The sequence below is a fragment of the Vipera ursinii genome (assembly GCF_947247035.1).
Source record: "Vipera ursinii genome assembly, chromosome: 6".
NCBI classification, from domain to species: domain Eukaryota; kingdom Metazoa; phylum Chordata; class Lepidosauria; order Squamata; family Viperidae; genus Vipera; species Vipera ursinii.
Window position 1 is genome coordinate 66,217,450 of NC_139515.1, and position 22,336 is coordinate 66,239,785.

General features: G+C 39.7%; 1 protein-coding gene across 3 annotated transcripts in view; it reads left to right on the forward strand.

The window, feature by feature from the left end:
• LARGE1 (LARGE xylosyl- and glucuronyltransferase 1) overlaps positions 1-22,336 on the forward strand; it is a 375,788-nt gene that overhangs the window by 343,923 nt on the left and 9,529 nt on the right. For all 3 annotated transcript variants that reach the window (XM_083365626.1, XM_083365625.1, XM_083365627.1), the window contains 3 exons: positions 5,322-5,485; positions 12,464-12,742; positions 21,383-21,529. In XM_083365626.1, the coding sequence (XP_083221752.1) occupies positions 5,322-5,485; positions 12,464-12,742; positions 21,383-21,529 (590 nt within the window). The remainder of the gene's footprint in view (positions 1-5,321; positions 5,486-12,463; positions 12,743-21,382; positions 21,530-22,336) is intronic.

The window sequence follows — 22,336 nt, forward strand, 5'->3', positions numbered from 1 at the left end:
GCTGTTCCCCAGTGCCCGGTGAACCGCCCATGTTAGTGGAGACTATCGATGGTCGAGTGCTCCTGTCTGGGCCAATTAAGGCCGCCACACAACCGTTGTGTATGGTCATCAGTTCCCATGAGGAGGCCATCCAGTTTTATATCACCTCAGATCTGCATTTCCCCTTGGTCTTGGGACTGGCGTGGCTCCAGATGCATGACCCACAGATCTATTGGTCACAGAACTTGGTCACCTTCTCAAGCTTACAGTGCGTGGACCACACCTGCCATATCTGTGCCGGCCAGATTGAGGGTTCCCCAGGGGTTTCCTTGCCTTCCGAACTGATTAGGCTGATGTGTTCAGCGAGACAGAGGTGGATCAATTACCCCGCACAGGCCCTATGACTTCCCCATTGATTTAGTCCCTGACATGCCTCTCCCAGTGGGGCGTTTATACTCCATGTCAGACCCTGAGTTGGCTGCATTGCAGGACTTTCTCAACAAGAATTTGGCTCGGGGTTTCATCTGGCCCTCATCATTGCCAGTGTCTGCACCCGTGGTCTTTGTCAAAAAGAAGTCCGGTGAATTGTGGCTTTGCTGCGATTATAGAAAATTAAACGCCATTACGGTGCGCAATCATTACCTGCTGCCCCTCATCCCCGAACTCTTGGACCGACTTTGGGAGGCAAAGATCTTCACGAAACTGGACTTGCATGGAGCTTACAACCTTATTAGAGCTCAGTCGGGTGATCAGTGGAAGACGGCATTTGGTACTCAATACGGACACTTTGAATACACGGTGATGCCGTTTGGCCTGACCAATGCCCCCGCCGTGTTCCAGCATTTCATGAACGATATTTTCTGGGATTTGTTAGATCACTTTGTTATGATCTACTCCCCATTGCAAGAGATGCACCATCAGCATCTCTGTCAGGTACTGCAGTGACTCCGAGAACATCGGCTGTATGCCAAATTGGAGAAGTGCCAGTACTACCGGGTGACCATCGATTTTCTGGGTCACTGCATTTCTCCTGAGGGCATCGCCATGGAGCCGAGTGAGGTTGAGTCTTTGCAGAGTTGGCAACCCTCATGTCGTGTGAAGGATGTTCAGCAACTTCTTGGGTTCGCCAAATACTATCGAGCTTTCATCCCTGGGTTTGCTACCCTGACAGCCCCCCTCACTCGGCTACTGTAGAAGACTCAGTTTCAGTGGGATGCTCCAGAACAATGGGCTTTCCAGGCTTTGAAGGAAGCCTTCATGAAGGAGCCCATCTTGAAGCATCCTGACTCGCAACGGCCGTTTGTTGTGGAGGTGGACCATTCGCGGAAACTGAATCCATCAGAGCGCAACTATACCATCTGGGACAAGGAGCTGCTGGCCATCAAAGTGGCGTTCGAGGCCTGGAGGCATCATCTGGAGGGGGCACAGCATCAAATAGAGGTCCGGATGGACCATAAGAATTTGGAAAGCCTGCAGACCACTCGGAAATTGAACCAACACCAGATTCGGTGGTCTCTTTTCTTTGCAAGGTGTTTATTTGTAATCCCATTTATATCCCGCCCTTCTCCGAAGACTCAGGGCGGCTTGCAATCTAAGCACAAATCAATGAGGTTCAATTTCCGAGTCAAGTACATACCTAGCGGTCACAACAAAAAGCGGATGCTCTGTCCAGGAAGCCCAAATATTCACAAGTGGAAGACAAGCTTCTGCCCAGGACAGTGCTCCCCATCGAGTCTTTTGCTGCGGTGCAGGAGCCAATAGATATACGGGCTCGGATTCGGGAGGCACAGCAGCAGAATGTGTGGGTGGCTCAGCGGAAGGAGGAGGTGGGGCCAGATTCTCCATGGACAGTCACAGATGGACTCTTATTTTATCGTGACCGGTTCTATGTTCTGGAAGGGCCATTCAGGGGACTCATCCTCAGCCAGTGTCACAATAACCCGGCGGCGGGGCATTTTGGCCTGTTCAAGACCCTGAACTTGGTCTCCCATACCTTCTGGTGGCCCCGAGTCTGACATGACGTCCAGGCCTATGTCACTTCCTGTATCCCATGTAGGCAGGCCAAGTCAGTGACAGGGGCCCTGCCTGGATTACTGCAGCCCTTGCCAATACCTAAAAGACCCTGGGGGGCTGTGTCCATGGACTTTCTGACAGATTTACCCCTGTCTTCTGGTTTTACGACAGTGTTCATGGTAGTGGACATGCTGACCAAGATGGTGCATTTCATCCCATGTCATGGTTTACCGTCAGCCCGCACCACTTGTCATATGTTTATCCAGCAGGTATTTCGGCTGCACGGCCTCCCTGATAGAGTCGTATCTGATAGAGGGGCCCAGTTTACAGCCCGTTTCTGGCAGGAGTTGATGCAGGTGTTGGATGCCACGATTTGCCTCTCGTCCGTTCATCATCCCCAAACTGACGGGGGGACAGAGAAGGTCATCGGAATTCTAGAGCAATGTTTGCACTGCTGTGTCAATCAACAGCAAAACAAATGGGTGGACTATCTGGCCATAGCTGAGGTTGCATTCAACAATTTGCAGCACACTTCCACAAAGATGACACCATTCTTGGCCAATGTGGGATATCACCTCTAGTTTTTCCCCCTTTCCCCGTTAGACTCACCGGAGCCAGCAGCAAATGACTACATGGCAGAGTTACAAGCGATCCATCGATTGGTGCGGCAACAGTTAGAGAAGGCCAAGGCCGATTACAAAAGATTTGCTGATCGGTCGAGGTGGGATACGCCTCCACTATCAGTGGGAGATCGGGTCTGGCTGTCCACCAGGAACCTACCGCCAACCCGGCCAGCTAAGAAGTTAGACCACCGATATTTAGGACCGTTCCCAATTGAGGCTGTCATCAATCCGGTCGCCTATTGTTTAACTCTGCCACGTTCCCTGCATGTGCATCTGGTCTTTCATTGGTCTCTGATGGTCCCCAAGCAACTGGCGTGTCCACTCCGCCAAGCAGAACCTCCCCCACCGGAACATCATGATGAAGACAGCACCCCCGAGTACAGGTCGCCAGCATTCGGGACTCCTGTTTGCTGAAAGTTCGTTTCCAGTGCCTGATCGAATGGAAAGGCTACGGATCAGAGGAGTTCATCTGGGAAGATGTGACCACCATTCATGCTCCTGCTTTGGTGTCTGCCTTCCATGAACAATTCCCATCCCGACCGCATGCGGATCGGTAGACCCGGGGGAAGAGCCCTGCGGTGCGGGATAGTGTTGTGATTCAGCATCAGCCTGTGATACTGGCAGCTGAGTCTGATGATTCTGAAGAGGAGGAGGAGAAGGGGTTTGGAGAGCCTTTGGTGTCAGAGGGAGGTTCCGATGCACTGCAGGACTCTCAGCCTGGCCCCTCCCGTCATGTTCCTCATCAGACTCAGCCATGTGAGCATGAGGTATTGGATGTAGATGATTCACAGCTGGATCTATTCAGGGACGCTAGGAGCAGGAGGCAATCCAGCAGAGTAGAACAGAGAAAGGCAATGAGGCAACTCGGTGAGAGGAGAAGAAGGCAATGAGAAGCCATGCCTTGGGACTGCTGATAAAAGGGGAAGGTGTGGAAGGTGCTGGTTGCTGAAGGCAACCGTTTGAAGATCTTCTGCTAGAGGCCTGGTCTGTTATTCCTGTTTAACTCTTGTTTGAACTTTTGGTTTAATTCTTGTTTGCACTTTTGATTTCTTTGTAAATAAATTTGGTTGGGTTTTTCCAGCCTGTTGACTATAAAAAGGGATTCTCCCTGACATTCAAACAGGGCCAGTTGTAGGCTGGAACAGTGGCGTAGCGTGGGGGGTGCAGGGGGGGCCGGCCGCACCGGGCGCAACATCTGGGGGGGCGCGCTCGCACTGAGCTGCTCAGGGAGCCCCAAGGGCTGCACAGAGTCGGCTTGGCTCCGCTCTCGAGCTGCTCTTTCTTGCAAAGCGAAATGAGTCCGGCAGGTGAGATGGGCGGCCACATAAACTGAATAAAATAAATAGAAGCGGCCAACTCTCCGCCCAGGCTCAGGCCAACCGCAAGCGCCCCGCAGGCGCCCTGGCAGGTTTGGCCGAGCGAAGACGGACCCGCCGGCCGGCCGGCCTAGCTTCGTGCGCATGCATGGCTTTATTTAGCGGGGCTCACGTGCAAGCTTGAATGCAGCGGCTCTTGCAGGTCGAAGCCCCGCCCAGCCGCCCTCGAGAGGGACCCGGAAGCATCCCGCATGCGCGCGACTCTTCTTGGAAAGTCTACGCCGCTGCGGGGCGCGTCTTTTCAGCAGTGCCATGATGTCACCGCCCGCCCGCCCCTCTATTTCTGCTTCCGGTTGCCTTGCCCCGGGTGCTGACAACCCACGCTACGCCACTGGGCTGGAACAGAACACTTTACTTCATGCAATAGAGCAGAGGTCCCCAAACCTTTGGGCACCAGGGACCAGTTCTGTGGAGAAAGGTTTTTCCACAGACCATAAAGTGTGTGGTTTTGTGTGCTGTCTGCATCCTATGGATGGGGCTTTGCTTGTTTGTGCAGACCAGTTGCTGGCATGCCGCTGACCGGTATTGGTCCATGGACCAGGGGTTGGGGACCCCTGCCATAGAGGTCATAGTCATCCCCATAGTATAGCTTTGCTCTCTCTCTCGCTCTCTCTCTCTCTCTCTCTCTCTCTCTCTCTCTCTCTTAAATGAAATGGTCATAGGTTGGCTTCAGTTGAATTTCTTAAAATATGGCATGCAAATGGAGGTGATTTTTTGCAGTCAGCAAGATTGGTAGTAAGGCATTTGGTAAACTGCCAAGGGTGGCTCACACCCAGAACTACAGAAGACATTTTGGTGTCTGAGCCAAACAGCGCAGTGGTCCTACTGTCTACAAAGAAAATCTGTATGCTGTAATACTTACACAGAGAGGTAGAACATTCATTTACTACTGCAGGGTGGACCACAACACATAGCTCAAATTTTCCACAAAATTTAGGATGAGCTGTCAGGAATTACCATCAGTGGCCCCAGGCATCTTGTGTCTAAGGCACTTAATTAAACAGTTGCAGGAATTTTAAGCCTGGGCTTATCCAAATTGTCATCTTGGGCTTATCCAAATTGCCTGGTTACCACATCACCAAAAAGAGGCAGGGAACCATTTATGGAGGGTAAAACAGAAATCATTGACCTCTATTAATCCCCCATTGACAAGTGCGAAGTAGCTCTTCATTTAGGGCTTGTAAACTGACTTTATGGTTTGGGCAGGGGGCGGTCATATACTTGATATCATATAAGATACTTGATTTTATATTTGTTCTTCAATAAAAGATTCTAATTAATATTCTCTTGTTTATAGTTTTGTGCTGATTTTTGTGCTTTTGTGTATTAGCTACAGAAACAACTATCTGAGCTAGATGAAGATGACTTATGTTATGAGTTTCGGCGTGAGCGTTTCACTGTCCATCGGACTCACCTATATTTCCTACACTATGAATATGAGTTTGCTACAGATAACACTGATGTGACCCTGGTGGCACAGCTCTCTATGGACAGGTAAGGAATGTAATGTTATATTCTCATAGAGAGTTTAAGCATATGCAATTACTTCCAGTTGGTGATTTTAGAAAATTTTATATGTAATCTCTTGGCAGAAGAAAGAATATTTTAAGGCTTTGGGCCATAAATACCACAGCTGGTTCCTTTTCTTTTGAAGAACTAGCAGTTAGACTAACAAGAAGTGGAAGATCAGGCTTAGAGTGAGAAATTTCTATGATGTATATTTGAGACAATTATGTGTTTGGAATGGATTGATTGATTTTGTTTGCAGTTAGGTTAGATATATGGAATTACTTAGAAAAAGGAATAACCCAGAAATACTGAATGGTGACTCAAGAAGATATTTTCATTAATTCTCTATTTGCTTCTGCATCATAGTTCTCTTAGTTGAGTTATATTGATTTTTTTTTGTAAATTATTTTTTTGACCTACAGTTACCAGTGTCCTTGATACGCATATAAGAAATACAGATCTGTAAAAGGCAATACATGTTTGTGTGGGGCACACTTTAATCCTTACCTCAAGGCCATCTAGCGTGGACCACCTGTTGGGTCTAAAAAGGTTCACATTTTTTGGAAGAGGCAAGATCTTCCCCTATTCACCAGGTCATCTCCTTACCTTGTAATGAGTTGCAGATTTCAAAGACATTCCAGAGGCAAGCAGGAAGGGTAGTTACTGTTGTCGGTATTCTGCACATACAAAAGTGGCAAAAAAGAACCAGAGTTTTGGACTCATCTGTAGGATAAATTGTTTTACAGCACTGAAAAACTTCACTACATTTGTACCTGATAATTTCCTTTCAATGCAGACAAGTATTTTGTTGAGGAAAGATCTAGTTGCCCTTTATTTTCATTTTTTTCCTAATAAATTAGCTGAATAAACCCAACTTATTTCTTTACCATATTACTCTAAAATGCCTGCCAATTATACCCAAGCAATAAAATGTCCATCCATCATATAAGAACCTAACAGAATCCTTTCATCTCATTTCCTGCGACCTGCCTTCCTTTGGATGCTGTAATTTGTATAAGGAAGGAAGAGATGTGTTTTCATTTAAAATGAAATCAGAGTTACATAGGCAGAATGTAACCTGTAATATGCACAAGACCTCCATTCCTCCAGTTGACAATACAATCAATGTTCCCGCACATGGAATCTCTAGAAATTCAAGTCTGATTAAATAACTTTGATGAAACAACCCTAGGTTTATAGAAACCATGGCACTGCTTAGCTCTCATGTCAGCCTTATTTAAACATCATTTGCAATTTTCACCAATCCCTATTCTATTGATTAGGATAGGATATAGGATATAGGATTAGGATAGGATATAGGATATAGGATATAGGAAACATTTCTCAGGGGCGGGGGTTGTTACTTTGTTGTTTGGTAAATCTTTCAAAAAAACATCAAACACCAAGTGAATGCCACAGAGAATTAGTAAATCCAGCAAACATATGTATGCTTTTCCTCCAGGATTTTAATTCACTTTGGATTCAAGTGAAGAATTTTTATTGATGGAATCTCTAAAAATTCAAGTCAGATTAAATAACTTTGATGAAACAACCCTAGGTTTATAGAAACCATGGCACTGCTTAGCTCTCATCTCAGCCTTATTTAAACATCATTTGCAATTTTCACCAATCCCTATTCTGTTGATTTTTAATATAGGAAACATTTCTCAGGGGCGGGGGTGTTACTTTGTTGTTTGGTAAATCTTTCAAAAGAACATCAAACACCAAGTGAATGCCACAGAGAATTAGTAAATCCAGCAAACATATATATGCTTTTCCTCCAGGATTTTAATTCACTTTGGATTCAAATGAAGATTTTTTATTGATGGATGGAGGGACTTGTCTTTATTCAGAGAAGAAAAACATACTACTCATTCTGTTAGTCCCATCCTGTCCCTATCTATTCTATCCTATTTTAGGCTTCTCTTCGCTATTGGTATGTTATTTATCAGACTTAGTGAATCTTTCTTTCATGAAAAATCAGCAAATACTATTCCTGCTAAAGAATTACTCAGCCATTTTATTTCCTGTTATGTGTTTCAGTGTGTGAGTTCTTGTATGGTTTTTTTTCAATCATCTTCAAACCTTTTTCTTTTTTCAAATTACATTTCTCCTACAGCAGTTGCACTCATTTTCTGTGTTATTGTCATTAGGATGGACAAGCTGAAATACTAATAATTGATGCAGCTAATGTGTTTAATCTAGCAAGGCATGCAGCAGAAAGAGAGGACTAGATCAATTTGTTTGCAGAACGTTATAATCTGCTTCCTCTGGATACCAGTCCTAGGGCAGAGACTAGTTTTGTAGCAGCATCCAAGTTTTAAGGTGAACTGTTATCGGAAATAATATATTAAGATCTGAACATGCAAGAGAACCATTGAGAAGAACGAAGCAAAATAGAGAGCAGTTTCCAGACATATTGAAAAATCTCTCAGACTCAGAGACAAAAGCCTTCTGTTTTCTTGTCATGAGAGGTTTTTTCCCTCATTCAACAACTGAAATAAGTATTCTCTTGGAATGGAAGGCTAGACCATTAAAAAAAACTGTCTTCTTGTACTGCAAGACCAGGAAGATAGGAGAAGAGGACAATACTCTTTTTTTTTTAACCTCGGAACAGAGTTGGTTCAGAGAAGACAATGTCTGAAGATGAAGCTTACATTGGTGATCGCTATGATTGCTATTTTTACCTTTTCCGGAATGTTTATAGATGCAGTGAGATCCTTGTGGTTTCTTATCTTTTCTTTTCTTTTGAATGACACCTCTGATATATATTTTTCATTTATTTAATCTAAATTTGAAGGATCCTGTCTCTTTGACACTTCTGGGCAGTTTATTAAAAAAAGAAAATGCCAAACTCATCACATTCTTAAACCTGACATAACTAAGCTAAACTAAAACGGGATGCAGAACCATTCTAAGACCTGGGAGAACAATCAATTTTTGATAGTTTCTGAAATGTCATAAGGATGGGAGTCATACAAATCTCCTCTTTCACTTTGGATTAATGAAAGATCTGGGTTTGTGTTAATAATTTACTCATTTGCTTTTTAATGCAACCTTTAGCTATTCTACAGCATTTGAGAATTATAGTTTGATAAGCTGAACTGAAAATGTTTTTCTCTCTTTTAATTACTTTTCAAACTTCATTTGAAACTCCACCGATAAGCAGAAAAATCTGCAAAGCAGACAAATAAGAATAGCTTGCTATATATTCCCCATGAATAGCTTGGATTATTTTCTTCACCGTTTACTTATTACCTTTACTAAAACTACGCAGCTTTTGCAAAATAGCTATAAGGGAAATACTAAATCAGTATTCCAATAGCATCTTTTCCAACTAACAAATTTTACTAAAAAGCATGCACTTCCATGAATAAAATGTATTTGCTAGTCAGAAAAGATGCTTCCAGGTTCTTCCTGTTTATTTGCCACCATAGATTAACACAGATCTCTTTTTACAAAGAAATAGTAGACTAGAAATTCATTAGAACAATGGCCTGTTAATTTCTTTTTGCTTTTATCAGTTCCTAAAACAACTCAGTCATTCCTTCTCTCAGTCGATAAACTGAGCTGTGATGCTGGCCATTTTTTTCCATTTCTCCCAGAAGTGTCAGGGTGGCTGCATTTCCAGCTGCCTTCCTTTTTTTATTTTTTATCCCCTTTCCTCTCTGGAGATAGAATTTAAAAAATCCAGTGTGATACAATTGGATCCGTTGCTACTGTGTACAGACTCAGAAGACTTATTAATCCTCTCTTTATCTCTTTTTTTCATTGCCCCCTTCTCCCCTTGTGGCCAGGAGAAGAAAACTACCAAGGGACAGAAGAAAATCTTCACGTGCCCCTTTAGGGTTGGGTGTGAGCAAAATTAACAACTCCCAAGTCAATAGTTCACACAGCATGAGGGAGTTAGTTGATCATGGAACTGCTACCCTGAATTCTTAGCCTGAAGGTCTCAACAGCACTCTATCTACTGTATGTGCAGAAATGTAATCTCTGGTTTGACTGAGCGTTTTTACGCAGGTTAGAGAGCTAATACAATATGTTTCCCTCAATGATCCAGTTAACGCTTTCAGTTCTACATCTGTATTGATAAAAACAAATATAGGAATAGACTTGTTTAGAGCCCTTTCTCTTGTGATATCCATCCATTACAGAATGCTACCCTCTGAATGATTCAGTTCGTTTTCACACCTACAATTTATAGCATTGATCTGCTGATGTATCAGTAATGAAAATAGGCCTTCACCATAGTGGCTGGTGACACTAAAGATGCTATAAATGACTATTGAGGAAATGGCCTCAGGTAACATGCTTGCTTTACAGCTGTTGTTGCTGAAAATCTTCTCCATCCCCAGCTTTGGAGCTAAGTATTATAATTTGATTATCACTATTCAGGATTGGGTCTAGTTGCACATTGATTATTCTGGATAGTTTTGGTTTACGGTAATTCTGAGTGCTTTAAGGTTATCTGATACTTTTAAAATATTTTTGACATACCGGTATTTTGGATGAAAAAGGTAGCTTACAAATATATTACATTAGTACACATATTACATTGTATAATATCTATAAATTCTACACTCTATTGAAGCAGCTTTTTCAATCATCTGAAGGGAGTTGGGGGCAAAAGAAGGCATTAAAAACATTTCACCCATCTATCCATCTCACATAAAATATTATCAGTAATAAATTACAGCAGTTTATTAAGCAGCATCATAGACCTATCCAATGATAGATATTAAAGTTAAGTCATAGTAAACTGTCCATGAATATTTCTCAATACTTAATAACCAATATACTGTAGACCTAAGCAAATATTAGAAATAGTTTTCCTTGAAGTAGTGGAACTATCAACAGTTAAGATAAATAATTGTTGTGATGCACTAGACATGGAAAAACTTTTCTTAAAGTGGATGGATGTAAGAATATAAAACTCCTATAGTTTAATGGTACCTCAGCACAGGTTCTACTTTCATTCTGGCTTTTTTGGCATGGCCACATAGAGCTGATTGTAAACAATGGTTTCCTTATTTAAATTTAATTTAAATTTAATCATTACTTATAAACTGTGATGTATTGATACCATAGAGTGTCCTTGGCTTGATTCAGTAAATGATAAGATCCTTTGGCCCAATTGTGACCTTTACTGTAGTTAGTAAGATATTCTAGGTGCTGATTACCATGTATAAAGCTATACATGGCATAGGACCAAGGTAAACCACTCGTTGTTTCTGCCTACCTCACCCGGGTGAATAGGGAGGGCATGCCTGGATCCCTTCCACCAAACAATTGCTGGTCCCAGAATAATGCATTGTCTGTGATAACACCTACCTCATGGGAACAGCATCCCCCAAGAGATCAGAAGGGCCCTAACCCTGTTATCCTTTCTTAATGCTCTGAAAACCTGGCTGTTCTACCAGGTACTTGGAACAGGTAGCTAGGTAATCACATTGGTGATGTGGCTTACATGGGTTTTTATTTTTATGGTGGCTTTTATCTGTATACATTGTCTAGAGTGAAAGAAAGAAAGAAAGAAAGAAAGAAAGAAAGAAAGAAAGAAAGAAAGAAAGAAAGAAAGAAAGAAAGAGAAAGAAAGAAAGAAAGGAGGGAAGGAAGGAAGAAAGGAGGGAAGGGAGGAAGGAAGGAAGGAAGGAAGGAAGGAAGGAAGGAAGGAAGGAAGGAAGGAAGGAAGGAAGGAAGGAAGGAAATTTCCAATTCAAACTATTCACATTTGAAATAATTACATTAAATTCAAAACATCTCACACACCATTAGTGGTTAATATAACCAGGAATCAGATGCTTCTGATCACTTCCCCACAATTGTACTAAAGCCTTGTTCCCAAAATGAATGAATTCTGGGTATAAGGTTGCTTATTTCACAGGATGTCTGAAATGAAATGGATTTTGATGGACATTTCTTATCCTGACGTTAATAAGCAAAAGAGACAGGAAAACGATTGCATCTCTGAATAAAAACAGCTTCACATAAAGTCATATGGTTTTTAGCACTTATATCTTCATAATCATGTATTTTAATTAAATCTACTAAGAATGGGAAAAGATCCTGAAAGAACATGGATTATAGTGTGGTGCTGTTAATTAATGCAAGATTGTATTGTGCTTGTTAAAACACCCATGGCATATTTTGGAAATAAATTATTTAAACTGTTCATCATTAATGTTTTCTTCTGTAGGTATTAGTGATTCACCATATTTAACAGAAAGCCTTGTTTTCCTGAACACAAAACAACCGTTTTTACTATTAGACTTTTATTACTATTATTATTTGTTTGATGGAGCTTCTATTTTTGCCTTTTTAATTTATTAAGCTTTTTTTTTAACCACACTGGCCTTGCATTCCTTGTGAACATAATAAAATGAACAGTGAAGTAATTACTTATCCCTTCCTACTTCTTGGCTTATCTGTTTTCACTGTTTAGAAAAACACATGTTTTCTTCTGCAACAATTACATAAAACTGCTGCATTTGTTCCTTTCCCTGCTCTCAGTGGAGACATAAAACCTTGAAAATTAATTATTTTTTGCCTTCTAAAGAGAATAGACGTTGTACTACAATAGTTTTTTCTTAGGCTTTGATTCCCTAGTGTTTTAACACAGGCCATGTTTAGCTAAGGATTTCTTCTTGTTTTCTTGAGTGAATCTCTAAGGAGGTGCACAATATAACATCTGGATGAAACAAGGTTGATCCTGGTTGGTCCTTAGATAGGAGACCAGCTGGGAATTTCAGGGTGAGGAATCAAAAAACAGAGAAGCAAGAAATTCTTCCTATACAGTGCCAAGAAAAATATATGGAAGTCTCCAGGCAGTCACCAAGAGAATGGTAGACTTGAACACCTTTTGCCCTTTTAAAAATCAACACCAAGACAGAAAGGCTTGCTTACGACAACCAAACTAATGAAGATGACTTTTTCTGAATTTTTTCTTTCTTTCTCTCCTCCTAGACTGCAGATGCTTGAAGCCATTTGTAAGCACTGGGAAGGACCGATCAGTCTGGCACTCTATCTTTCCGATGCAGAGGCCCAACAATTTCTGCGCTATGCACAAGGTTCGGAGGTCCTCATGAGCCGTCACAATGTTGGATATCACATAGTGTATAAAGAGGGACAATTCTACCCTGTGAATCTCCTGCGAAATGTGGCTATGAAACACATCAGCACTCCATACATGTTTCTGTCTGATATTGACTTCTTGCCTATGTATGGACTCTACGAGTACCTCAGGTAAAACCCTCCCCCCCGAATCATTCCTCTCACAAACAGCGTGGCCAGGGTGGTATAGTGATTAAGACCAGGAGTGGGAAGAACCATAGAATAGAATAGAACAGGGGTCCCCAACCCCCAGTCTGTGCACCAGCACCAGTCTGCGACATGCCAGAAACCGGTCCGCAGAAATAAGCGAAGCCCCATCCGCAGAATGCAGACAGTACATGAAACCACACCCCATCCGGTCCACAGAACTGGTCCCTGGTGCCTAAAAGGTTGGGGACCTCTGGAATAGAATAATAACTTTGTCACTTTGAATGTACACTAATCAGCATACATTAAAATGAAATCTTGTATTCAGCTCTCAAAGGGTCACCACCTTCGATATACATAAATATGAGATAAATAAATACAGAATTATGCATACACCCACATATACGATAGAGAAAAATCAGCCTAGTTCGGGTTATGTATACCTGTGCATGGTGAGAAAAATGAATCTTGCAAGTTTACCAGATGGATGGCATAGAGAACAAAGTTATTACAGAATTGGGTAGTACTGCTAGAAATACATGGAAACCTCCTCCCAGAGGGGAGCAACAGAAACAGACTATTAAGTGGATGTGGGGGGTCTCTAACAATGCTTTGAGCTCTAAGCACATAGCGCTTATAAGCAGCATCCTGAATACCAGGGAGCGACTAAATCCAGGGTTTAATCCACCCTCATCCATGGAAACTCCTGGAGGACTTTGAACCAATCACCCTATCCAGACCTACCTACCTCACGCATTGCTGCAGGAAAAATAGGAGGAGGAAATGCTGTGTAGAACAACTTAAATTCCTAAAATGAAAAGGTGGGACAGTAACGCGTGCAACTTTCAATCCTTAAGCACAGTGTTGATAGAGAGAAGCTACCTATATCAGTCGGGCTAGGTATACAGGAGTAACGTAACTTGGACTGGGGAGGCAAGAATTATCAGAAGATACAGGCTTTTTTAAATTTATATGTATGCCTAGAGAAGTATAAGAGACAAAGAAAGAGACAATTTAGCATGGCAGACAATTTTGTGCAAGGTAAAATTCAGAGATTTTGGGGGAGAGGGTGTTAATGTGATAGAGGCTGCGGGGTAATAGTTATTATGGCTCAGGAAAAAATGGAAGAACAGAGACTTTGGGGGAACCTAGTGTCTTATTTCTACCATCTTTATGTATCCAACAGCCTTTTAATTTTTCTGATGTTGCATCTTTCTCCAATCTTATATTTTCCTCCCTCTTTTTCTTCAATTCCAATAACTTTCAAGGACAGAGATCTAAATTAGACCAAAGCCTGCATTTGGGCCTAAGGCCACAGATTTTTGCCAGGATGTTTAAGGTAGAAGCATCATACCTGAGAATCTTCTAAGATATTGCTTACCCTCAGGAGATGCAAATCTTGATAAATGAATAAGAAGGGGGTCATTAAAGTTAATGTAGCTCTTATAGCAGTAGTATTTGAGGCATGTGTGGAACCTGAAAAAAGTGGACTGCTTTAATGAAGCAGGTAGCTGCTATGGCTGCATGATGCTGAAAACACTTCTTTCTTAACATTGGAGGTGCAGTAGTTAGAATGCAGTTTTGTAGGCTAACTCTGCCCAATGCCAGGAGTTTGATCCTGGCTGCTGGCTCAAAGTTGACCTAGTCTTCCGTCCTTCTGAGATTGGTAAAGTGAGGACACAGATTGTTGGGGGCAATATGCTGTCTCTTACAGAGACAGAGGGCTTACAGAGACTTACAGAGGGCTGAAAAGCACTATGAAGTGGTATATAAGTCTAAGTGCTATTGCAATTGTTATTTTTCAAAACATGCTCTAACCTAGTAGACATTTTGCCAATTTTCTCAAAATTAAAGGAATATGTAAATGACTATATCTGGAATGTTGACATCCTGATTTTCTAATCATCTCTTTAAAACAAGGTATCTGGAAAATGCATACAGGCTTTTTACTAGATAGAGATGGTAGATAGATGATTAGATAGAGAGGTAGGTAGGTAGGTAGGTAGGTAGATAGATAGATAGATAGATAGATAGATAGATAGATAGATAGATAGATAGATAGATAGATAGGCAGGCAGGCAGGCAGGCAGGCAGGCAGGCAGGCAGACAGACAGACAGACAGACAGACAGACAGACAAATGATAGAGATAGAGATATAAAATAAATATATCAGTATATCAATACATATACATATTTTATATCTATCACTAGAACAGCTTTCTAATGTGATCCCTCCAGATGTGTTGAATTCCCAACTTCCATAATTTTTAGTCGGCATGGCTATGCTACCTGGAGAAATGTGAGCTGAAGTTGAGCACATCTGGAGAGAACCAGCAGCATAATGACACTTGTATTACAAGATGTATTCCCAAAGAAGCGGAGAACAGCTCCATTTCTAAGCCACCTTAGAACTGAACTGGTTAAAAGCTTCAATAAATGTACAATCACATTCTGTTTCGGCATGGCAAAGGGCCAAATGACTTATAGGTCACTCCCATCTCCAATATCTGTGCTTCCAGGATGATTTTAACAGAGTGGCTGTGAAAATGTTATTGAAGTTGTTATCTCTTTGACATACTGTTAACCCATACCTTGGAAGCAGAACTGTGATCAAACAAGCTAGATAAATGATTGAAAGACAAAATCTTGTCAAGACAGAATAATTACCTTACTTGACTTTGGAGGTGAAGGGAGGGAATGACATCAGTGTGTATTGTATGAGTGGTAAATGTGAATGTTGGTTTTCATGGGCTTCGGTCTTTTTCACTGCGTACATTGTCTTCTGGCTCATGATTTTATTAACTTCTTCCTGTATGTAGAGCAATGAGGACATCTTGTGGCTAAAGGATCAAAGAGCTTTGGTTTTTTTATTGTGAATTGTCCAGAGTCCCTTAGGTGAGAAGGGTAGTGTACAAATGCAACAAATAAACTATTACCCTTTTTTGGCCTACATTCTGTCAAACTGTTTGATTATGTGTTGAGGTATTGGCACAATCATAGCATGGATTCTTAAAATATTGTCCCTCCGTTTTTTAGTGTAGATAATGCTAAACATACATTTATGTTACAGTTTGCTGATTTAGTTTATCTTGCCTGCTATTTGATCTCGGGGGCGGGGGGGATGGTTTTACACAAAACCTAGATCCTGTGCATGGAAAAATGAAGCTTCATTTGCTCATATAATTGTTTTGTTACCAGTGCATGGATAGGCAAACTGAGCACCTGAGCATGTCTCTTACTGGACCTTTTTGGGAGAGTCATCAGTTCTACAAACTGTTTCAAAATGGTACTGGGTCTCATGGCTTGCATTATCAAGTGTCCCCTCTTCTTTATATCAATTCAGCCGCTGCATTCTCTCCCACACTGTTTGGCCCAGCTTCCTATTTATAAAAGTTGATCTTCCACCTCCCCAAGAATGAGATTTATCTGAGCACACTTTATGATCCTGAATAAATACTCCATATACTTTTCTGACTCAGTCATTTTGTTCATTGTTTGCAATCTTACTAAATTGCAAACTTATATTAAAATGCTATTAAAATTTAAAACTAAATTAATATGCCCATTTCATTTTCTGATAAATCCAAATATTTTCAAGAAAAAGTTACTTCCAAAACAATTTTTTCGAGACAAAATGGGCAGTAAATAAGTCTAACAAATAAAATTTCAACAAATACCTACATAAATATTTTATTCATTTAATGTATTCACATTTGCCAACACTTTGGTGGGATTTTTTCTTATCTTCTGAATTTTCTCCAGTGTGTTCATTTTTGGTCAGAGAATTTCACGGCAATTTGTTTAGTGCAAAAACAAAAAAGAACATTTGTGTCCAATTTCTGTGGTTCTGAGAAGCATGAATTTGGATTGAGTTATATATAATTAAAATCAATCAGTACTTATTGTTAATCTTAAAAAATATATTGAAAAAAGACTTTTGAGGGAAGGTAAAAATAAACCATAATCTTGAGGAGGATATGGAAATGAAAGCAGATATTTATGTACTAACTTAGTACTAATCTTCTTGGGCATTGTATTAGAAATAAATAAACAGTTCTCTAGGTTCTAGTCAGATTTATAACTTGGCCCATATTAAACACCTCTTAGGACAACTTCTGAATAAAGCTTTCTATAGCACTTAACAAAAATAAATTTAAAATACTGAATCAAAACTGAGTAGGCTTTTAAAATGTCTACATTTAGTCAAATTTAGCAATATGAATTGTTGACCATTTTTAATTAAAGAAATTGAAAAGATTCACATACATTTAGAGATACTGATTGATAAAAGTGCATAGGCTTGGATTTTAGAATATTTTGTATAGATATGATCTTAAAAGTCGGCTGTTGACTGCAGTAAGAGGTTTGTGATGGAGGTTAAGGTATTGATACATATGAGACTAACTGTAATTCTTAGTGAATGGTTCAGCAATGGTTTGGGAACTGTAAATAAATAAAAACAAGCAGGGATTAGGAAAATGATGCTTGGTATTTGACTCTTTAATATATTAATGTATAAAGGTATAAAGAATGGTTGTGGTGAAGTGAAAAATGATGTAATGAGGATTATGGTTCTGAAAATTAATACATTGAAAACCAACATAATTGCATTTAACAGGGAAAATTGAATGAATTATTGTAAGCTGTTACATAAATGGTGAAAAGCTAAAACAGGTAGATGGATTTGTGTAAATTAGTGGATGGTTTACTGAAAATGGGGGAAAGAATGGAGATATTTTAAGACACGGAGATATTTATAGAAGGGTTGTGGGTAGCATGTAGACCTTTGTACAGTACAGAATAAATATAAATATTCAAGAGAAGCAAAAATAGCTAGTTATAAGAATGTGTTTCTGCCCACTTTGTTATTTAAAAATGAGACGTGGATATGTCAAGAAAAACAGTAATTTGAATGCATTGGAAGTGGGGTACTTAAGTGTGTGTATAGTAAAGCACAAAGAGCTAAGGTCAAGAATAAATGAATTCTGAAAGAATGTAGATTGAATATAATGGGCTATTGAATATATGTTGGGCTTGTTTGATTATATAGAAAGAGTGAAAATCAAATACCGTATATATGAAGGAAAGCTGAGTAGGTTAAGATGAACGAGAAGACTCAGTTATGGTTGCATGGAGTTGATGAGATGCTCAAAAAGAGAGAAACAAATAGTTTAAAAAGCAAAAGGCAATTATGGAGCAGCATGTGGCCGTGGTGGAAGCAAAGATGGCTTTCAGGGATAAACTGATATGGGCAGTAGATGCAAACTGAAAATTTCTGTTCCTTTTTCTTATATTTTGTTTCTTCCTTATTTCTTCCTTATTTTCTGTGCTTTGTATACTGATCCTTATCCATAAGCTAATGGTATGGTGGATAGGCATGTATGCAAGTATGGATAAATATCCTATAGGGCACACCTCTGTTTTAAACAGCATAAGAGAGCAGTTCTTTCTTCAAAGAAATTCTACATTTAATCAGAATAGAGCTGGAAGAGACCTTGGAGGTCTTCTAGTCCAACCCATGCTCAAGCATTTAGTCTAGTCCAACCCATGCTATACCATTTCAGACAAGTGACTGCCCAGTCTCTTCTTAAAAACCTCCAGTGATAAAGCACAAAAAACCTCTGAAGGAAAGCTGTTCCACTGGTTAATTGTCGTCACTGTTAAGAAGCTTCTCCTTACTTCCAGATTGCTTCTCTCCTTGATTTGTCTCCATTCATTGTTTTTTGTCCTGCCTATAGGTGCTTTGGTAAATAAGTTGCCCTCCTCTTTGTGGCAACCTCTCAAATACTGGAATACTGCTTTCATGTCACCCTAGTCTTTCTTTTCTCTAGATTAGCCAAACCCAAATCCAAACCGTTCTTCGTGTTTTAGTTTCCAGGCTTTTAATCATCTTAGTTGCTCTTATTTGCACTTTTTCCAAAGTGTCAACATCTTCTTTGTAATATGGTGATCAAAACTGGATGCAGTATTCCAGGTATGGTCTTACTAAGACTTTATAAAGAGGTACTAATACCCTGACTGCTCTTTAGAAGGCCAGATCCTGAAGCTAAAACTCAAATACTTTGGCCACCTAATGAGAAGGAAGGACTCACTGGAGAAGAGCCTAATGCTGGGAAAGATTGAGGGCAATAGAAGAAGGGGACGACAGAGAATGAGGTGGCTGGATGGAGTCACTGAAGCAGTAGGCATGAGCTTAAATGGACTCCAGAAGATGGTAGAGGACAGGAAGGCCTGGAGGAACATTGTCCATAGGGTCGCGATGGGTCGGACACGACTTCTCAACTAACAACAACAACTAATACTTCATGTGATTTTGATTCTATGCCCCTTTTTATACAACCCAGTATTGTATTAGCTTTTTTGGCTGCTAACACACACTGCTAGCTCATATTTAAGTGATCGTCCACTAGGACTCCAAGGGGTGCCAGTCCAAATCTAGTTTCAAATTAAAAAATCATAGCAAAGGAGACAAAGAAAATAGTTACCATCAACAACGAGCAGTTAAACAGCTCACAAATTAATTAAGGCTTCCCCTTCAAATGAAATAGATTTTTCCCCTATATATATCTGTGTATATAATTTATTATATGCAAATCTATATCTTTTTAACCCTTTTTGGGGGAGTAATATAGATTTTTCCAGCAGTACAGAAGTGAGCATTTTATAGCTAACATTTATGATACAACTTTTGTTTTCAAAAATGGGTATAATCACTAGCGTCATTAGTCATTTTGGTGAGGCAGTAGTTATGTTTTCCAGGGAAACTCTGGGAGCTGACATTCACACAACTTAAAGTTGTCAAGGTTGAAAAACACAGGTCTATACTGTAACATTTATCCATCATTCCAATCTGCCAACTGGAGCAGTAACAGTTCCATTTGGTTTATGAGTATCTGTTACCTTAGAGAACAAAAGTGCCATATTATAAGGAATATAGAAAGCTGTGTCATTATGGAGTAAGATTATTGGTCCACCTAGCCCAATATTGTTATAATAACAATGTTTAAAGATTTTTTTCTCTAAAACCCTTCCCCACCATTGGTCTGCCTAAGTCAATGTCATCTATAAGCAGTGTTTCTTAAACTTTTTTTTCTCTCAAGACCCATTTTTACTTTTAAAAATTATGAAGGACTCCAAAAGAGCTTTCGTTTGTAAGGATTATATATATCAATATTTAAAATTAACGTGTTTGCTGTCACTATCATTCCCACAACTATTGGTTGGGATTTTAATGTTGTACTATTTTTCGACATAAACTGAGAAATAATTTTAATTTCTGGGACTCCTGAGAGGTTCTTGGGGGACACCCCCCCAGGACTTCTGGGCCATAATTTTAGAAAGACTTGTCGCTAGAATTGACAATTTGTACAACAATTCCATTGTGAAAGTTTTTTCTCTAACTAAATAAAATCAAGTACTTTCTGCATTAATGCATTTGCTCTACCAGCAAACTATGGCTTTTTCCTTTTAATGATCATTCAGGGGATCATTCTTCCAACTGTGTGTGGGATCTTATTTTGACTTCTGCTTCCAATGAGCAAAGTAAAATCCTGAAAGTCTGTTATGACAGCTGAAAAACGTGAAATCATGATCTGCCCATGAGACTACTATGAAGGCACATTAGCTGGCTGAGACTAAGCACACTTAATGAGATATAAATGATTTCAGTATTCATCCTTCTTGGTTTGCTATCTTGTCAGTCACACCAAGTTCTGTGCCGAATCAACAGAAGAAAGTAACACCTAAATCTGGGGGTGGGATTGTTAAGAGTGTCACAAACACTGAATAATCTTGGCAGCTGGAGGAGGTGGATTGGAAAAGAATTTTTTTTAGAAGCAGTTCCCTTGGTCAATTAGAATTGATGGAGAGAGAAAAAGGAAACAGAGAAAAAGTATACAAAACTTATAATAGGAAGCTGACAAAATATAGTAACCTTTTCATAGTGAAAAAGGAATGTGATACAGACACTTCAAATAATTTTCAGAAAAGTATGCAAAGAGTTGCCTCATGTATAAAACAGCCACAGAAAAGTACTTGAGAGGAAACCAGTTATTTAAAGCTAATAGCAAAATCTAAAGTTTAAAGTTTATTCAGAAAAATATTCCCCAAGAGACATGAAAGTGAATCTTCCATTTTCACACTGCTGCTTGAGAACTCCAGATAGGTTAGACCATAATTTTGTAATTCATCGCCAGCATTTGCCAAAGAGTGGGTGATAATTCTTATAGGCAAACACATCTGAATATAGATTGGGGAAATAAAGATATGAATGATGAGCTTTTAAAAATTCAAACAGAAAAAAAGAAACTCATTTTTCACACTTGAAACAGCACTTTGTGAATATTATTTACTGCGGAACAGAATCTGTGTGGAAGCTTTTTCTTATCAGAGAAAGTAGAAATTTTCTTTGTAGCTGTATGTAAAAGTATCTTCCAGTTGTACTTCCTGTTAATGCAGTTATTAATGCGTACAAGATGGCTTTGAATGTAAATGAAAATTTAAAATTTAAATGGTAACCAAATATAGCATTCTCTGTGGAAAATAATATAATTCAGTTGTATTGCTACTTCCTTCTAGAAAGTTAATTTAACATTTGGTTGATTTTATTTGCTGGTTCTTTTCTAGGAAATCTGTTGACCAACTTGACTTAGCCAATACAAGAAAAGCTCTAATTGTACCTGCTTTTGAAACTCTCCGCTATCGCCTCTCTTTTCCAAAGTCAAAGGCAGAGCTGTTATCTATGTTGGACATGGGAACACTCTTCACATTCAGGTATTGCATGCATTTTATTGAATTCATTCAAAAGATTTGCTTCCTCCCACTCTGTTTTAAGCAGTAGTGTACATTTAAAGCATTCTAAACTTGTATTAGAAACATGTTCTCATCCTCCCTTTTATTACTTAAAATGAGCCATCCATTTACACTGTTTCCTTGAGGCTTAGGAGGTTGTCTGGAGGTTTAATGTGAAAAGATTAAGATTAGGGAGTTTTAGACAATAAACCATAAGAAAGAGCTTTTGGGAAAGGCTACTGAGTCTTTGTTATTCTGACCAGGTTCCAATAGTAGGAAAAACAGACAGTCATCAAAAAAAGTTCCATTTTTTAAAAGGACAGCAAAACAGGTGGTACTTTGAGTGGAGGGTGGTTGCCAGGTAGATATATTTTTCCCATTAGGACTCTAAGCAGTAAATTCAGTAAGAAATCTCTAAGATAAGATTGCTGTGGAACCAGGTGGGAAGTTGATTTACATCTTCTGAAAATCTTCCATCTGCTCCCCCTTTCCCAGGGATGTAAGGGGGTATGAATGTGTGTGTTTATGATGTCATCCCCTATCTTCATAGGTCAAAGTGACTTACAAAAAAATAAAATACAATAAAACCAATTATAAAAACATTGTTTAAAATGAGTTATAGAACACCAAGAACTAAAACAATTATCCTTTAACAATAAAATATTTAATAGTACAAGACTTCAATGTGTTTTTGGTTCTTCATAAACAAAGAACAAGTTTCAATTTATAACAATGCAATGTGTTTTTTAAAAAAATTAGAAAGCCAGCAGCCCAGGTTCAGTGCCACAC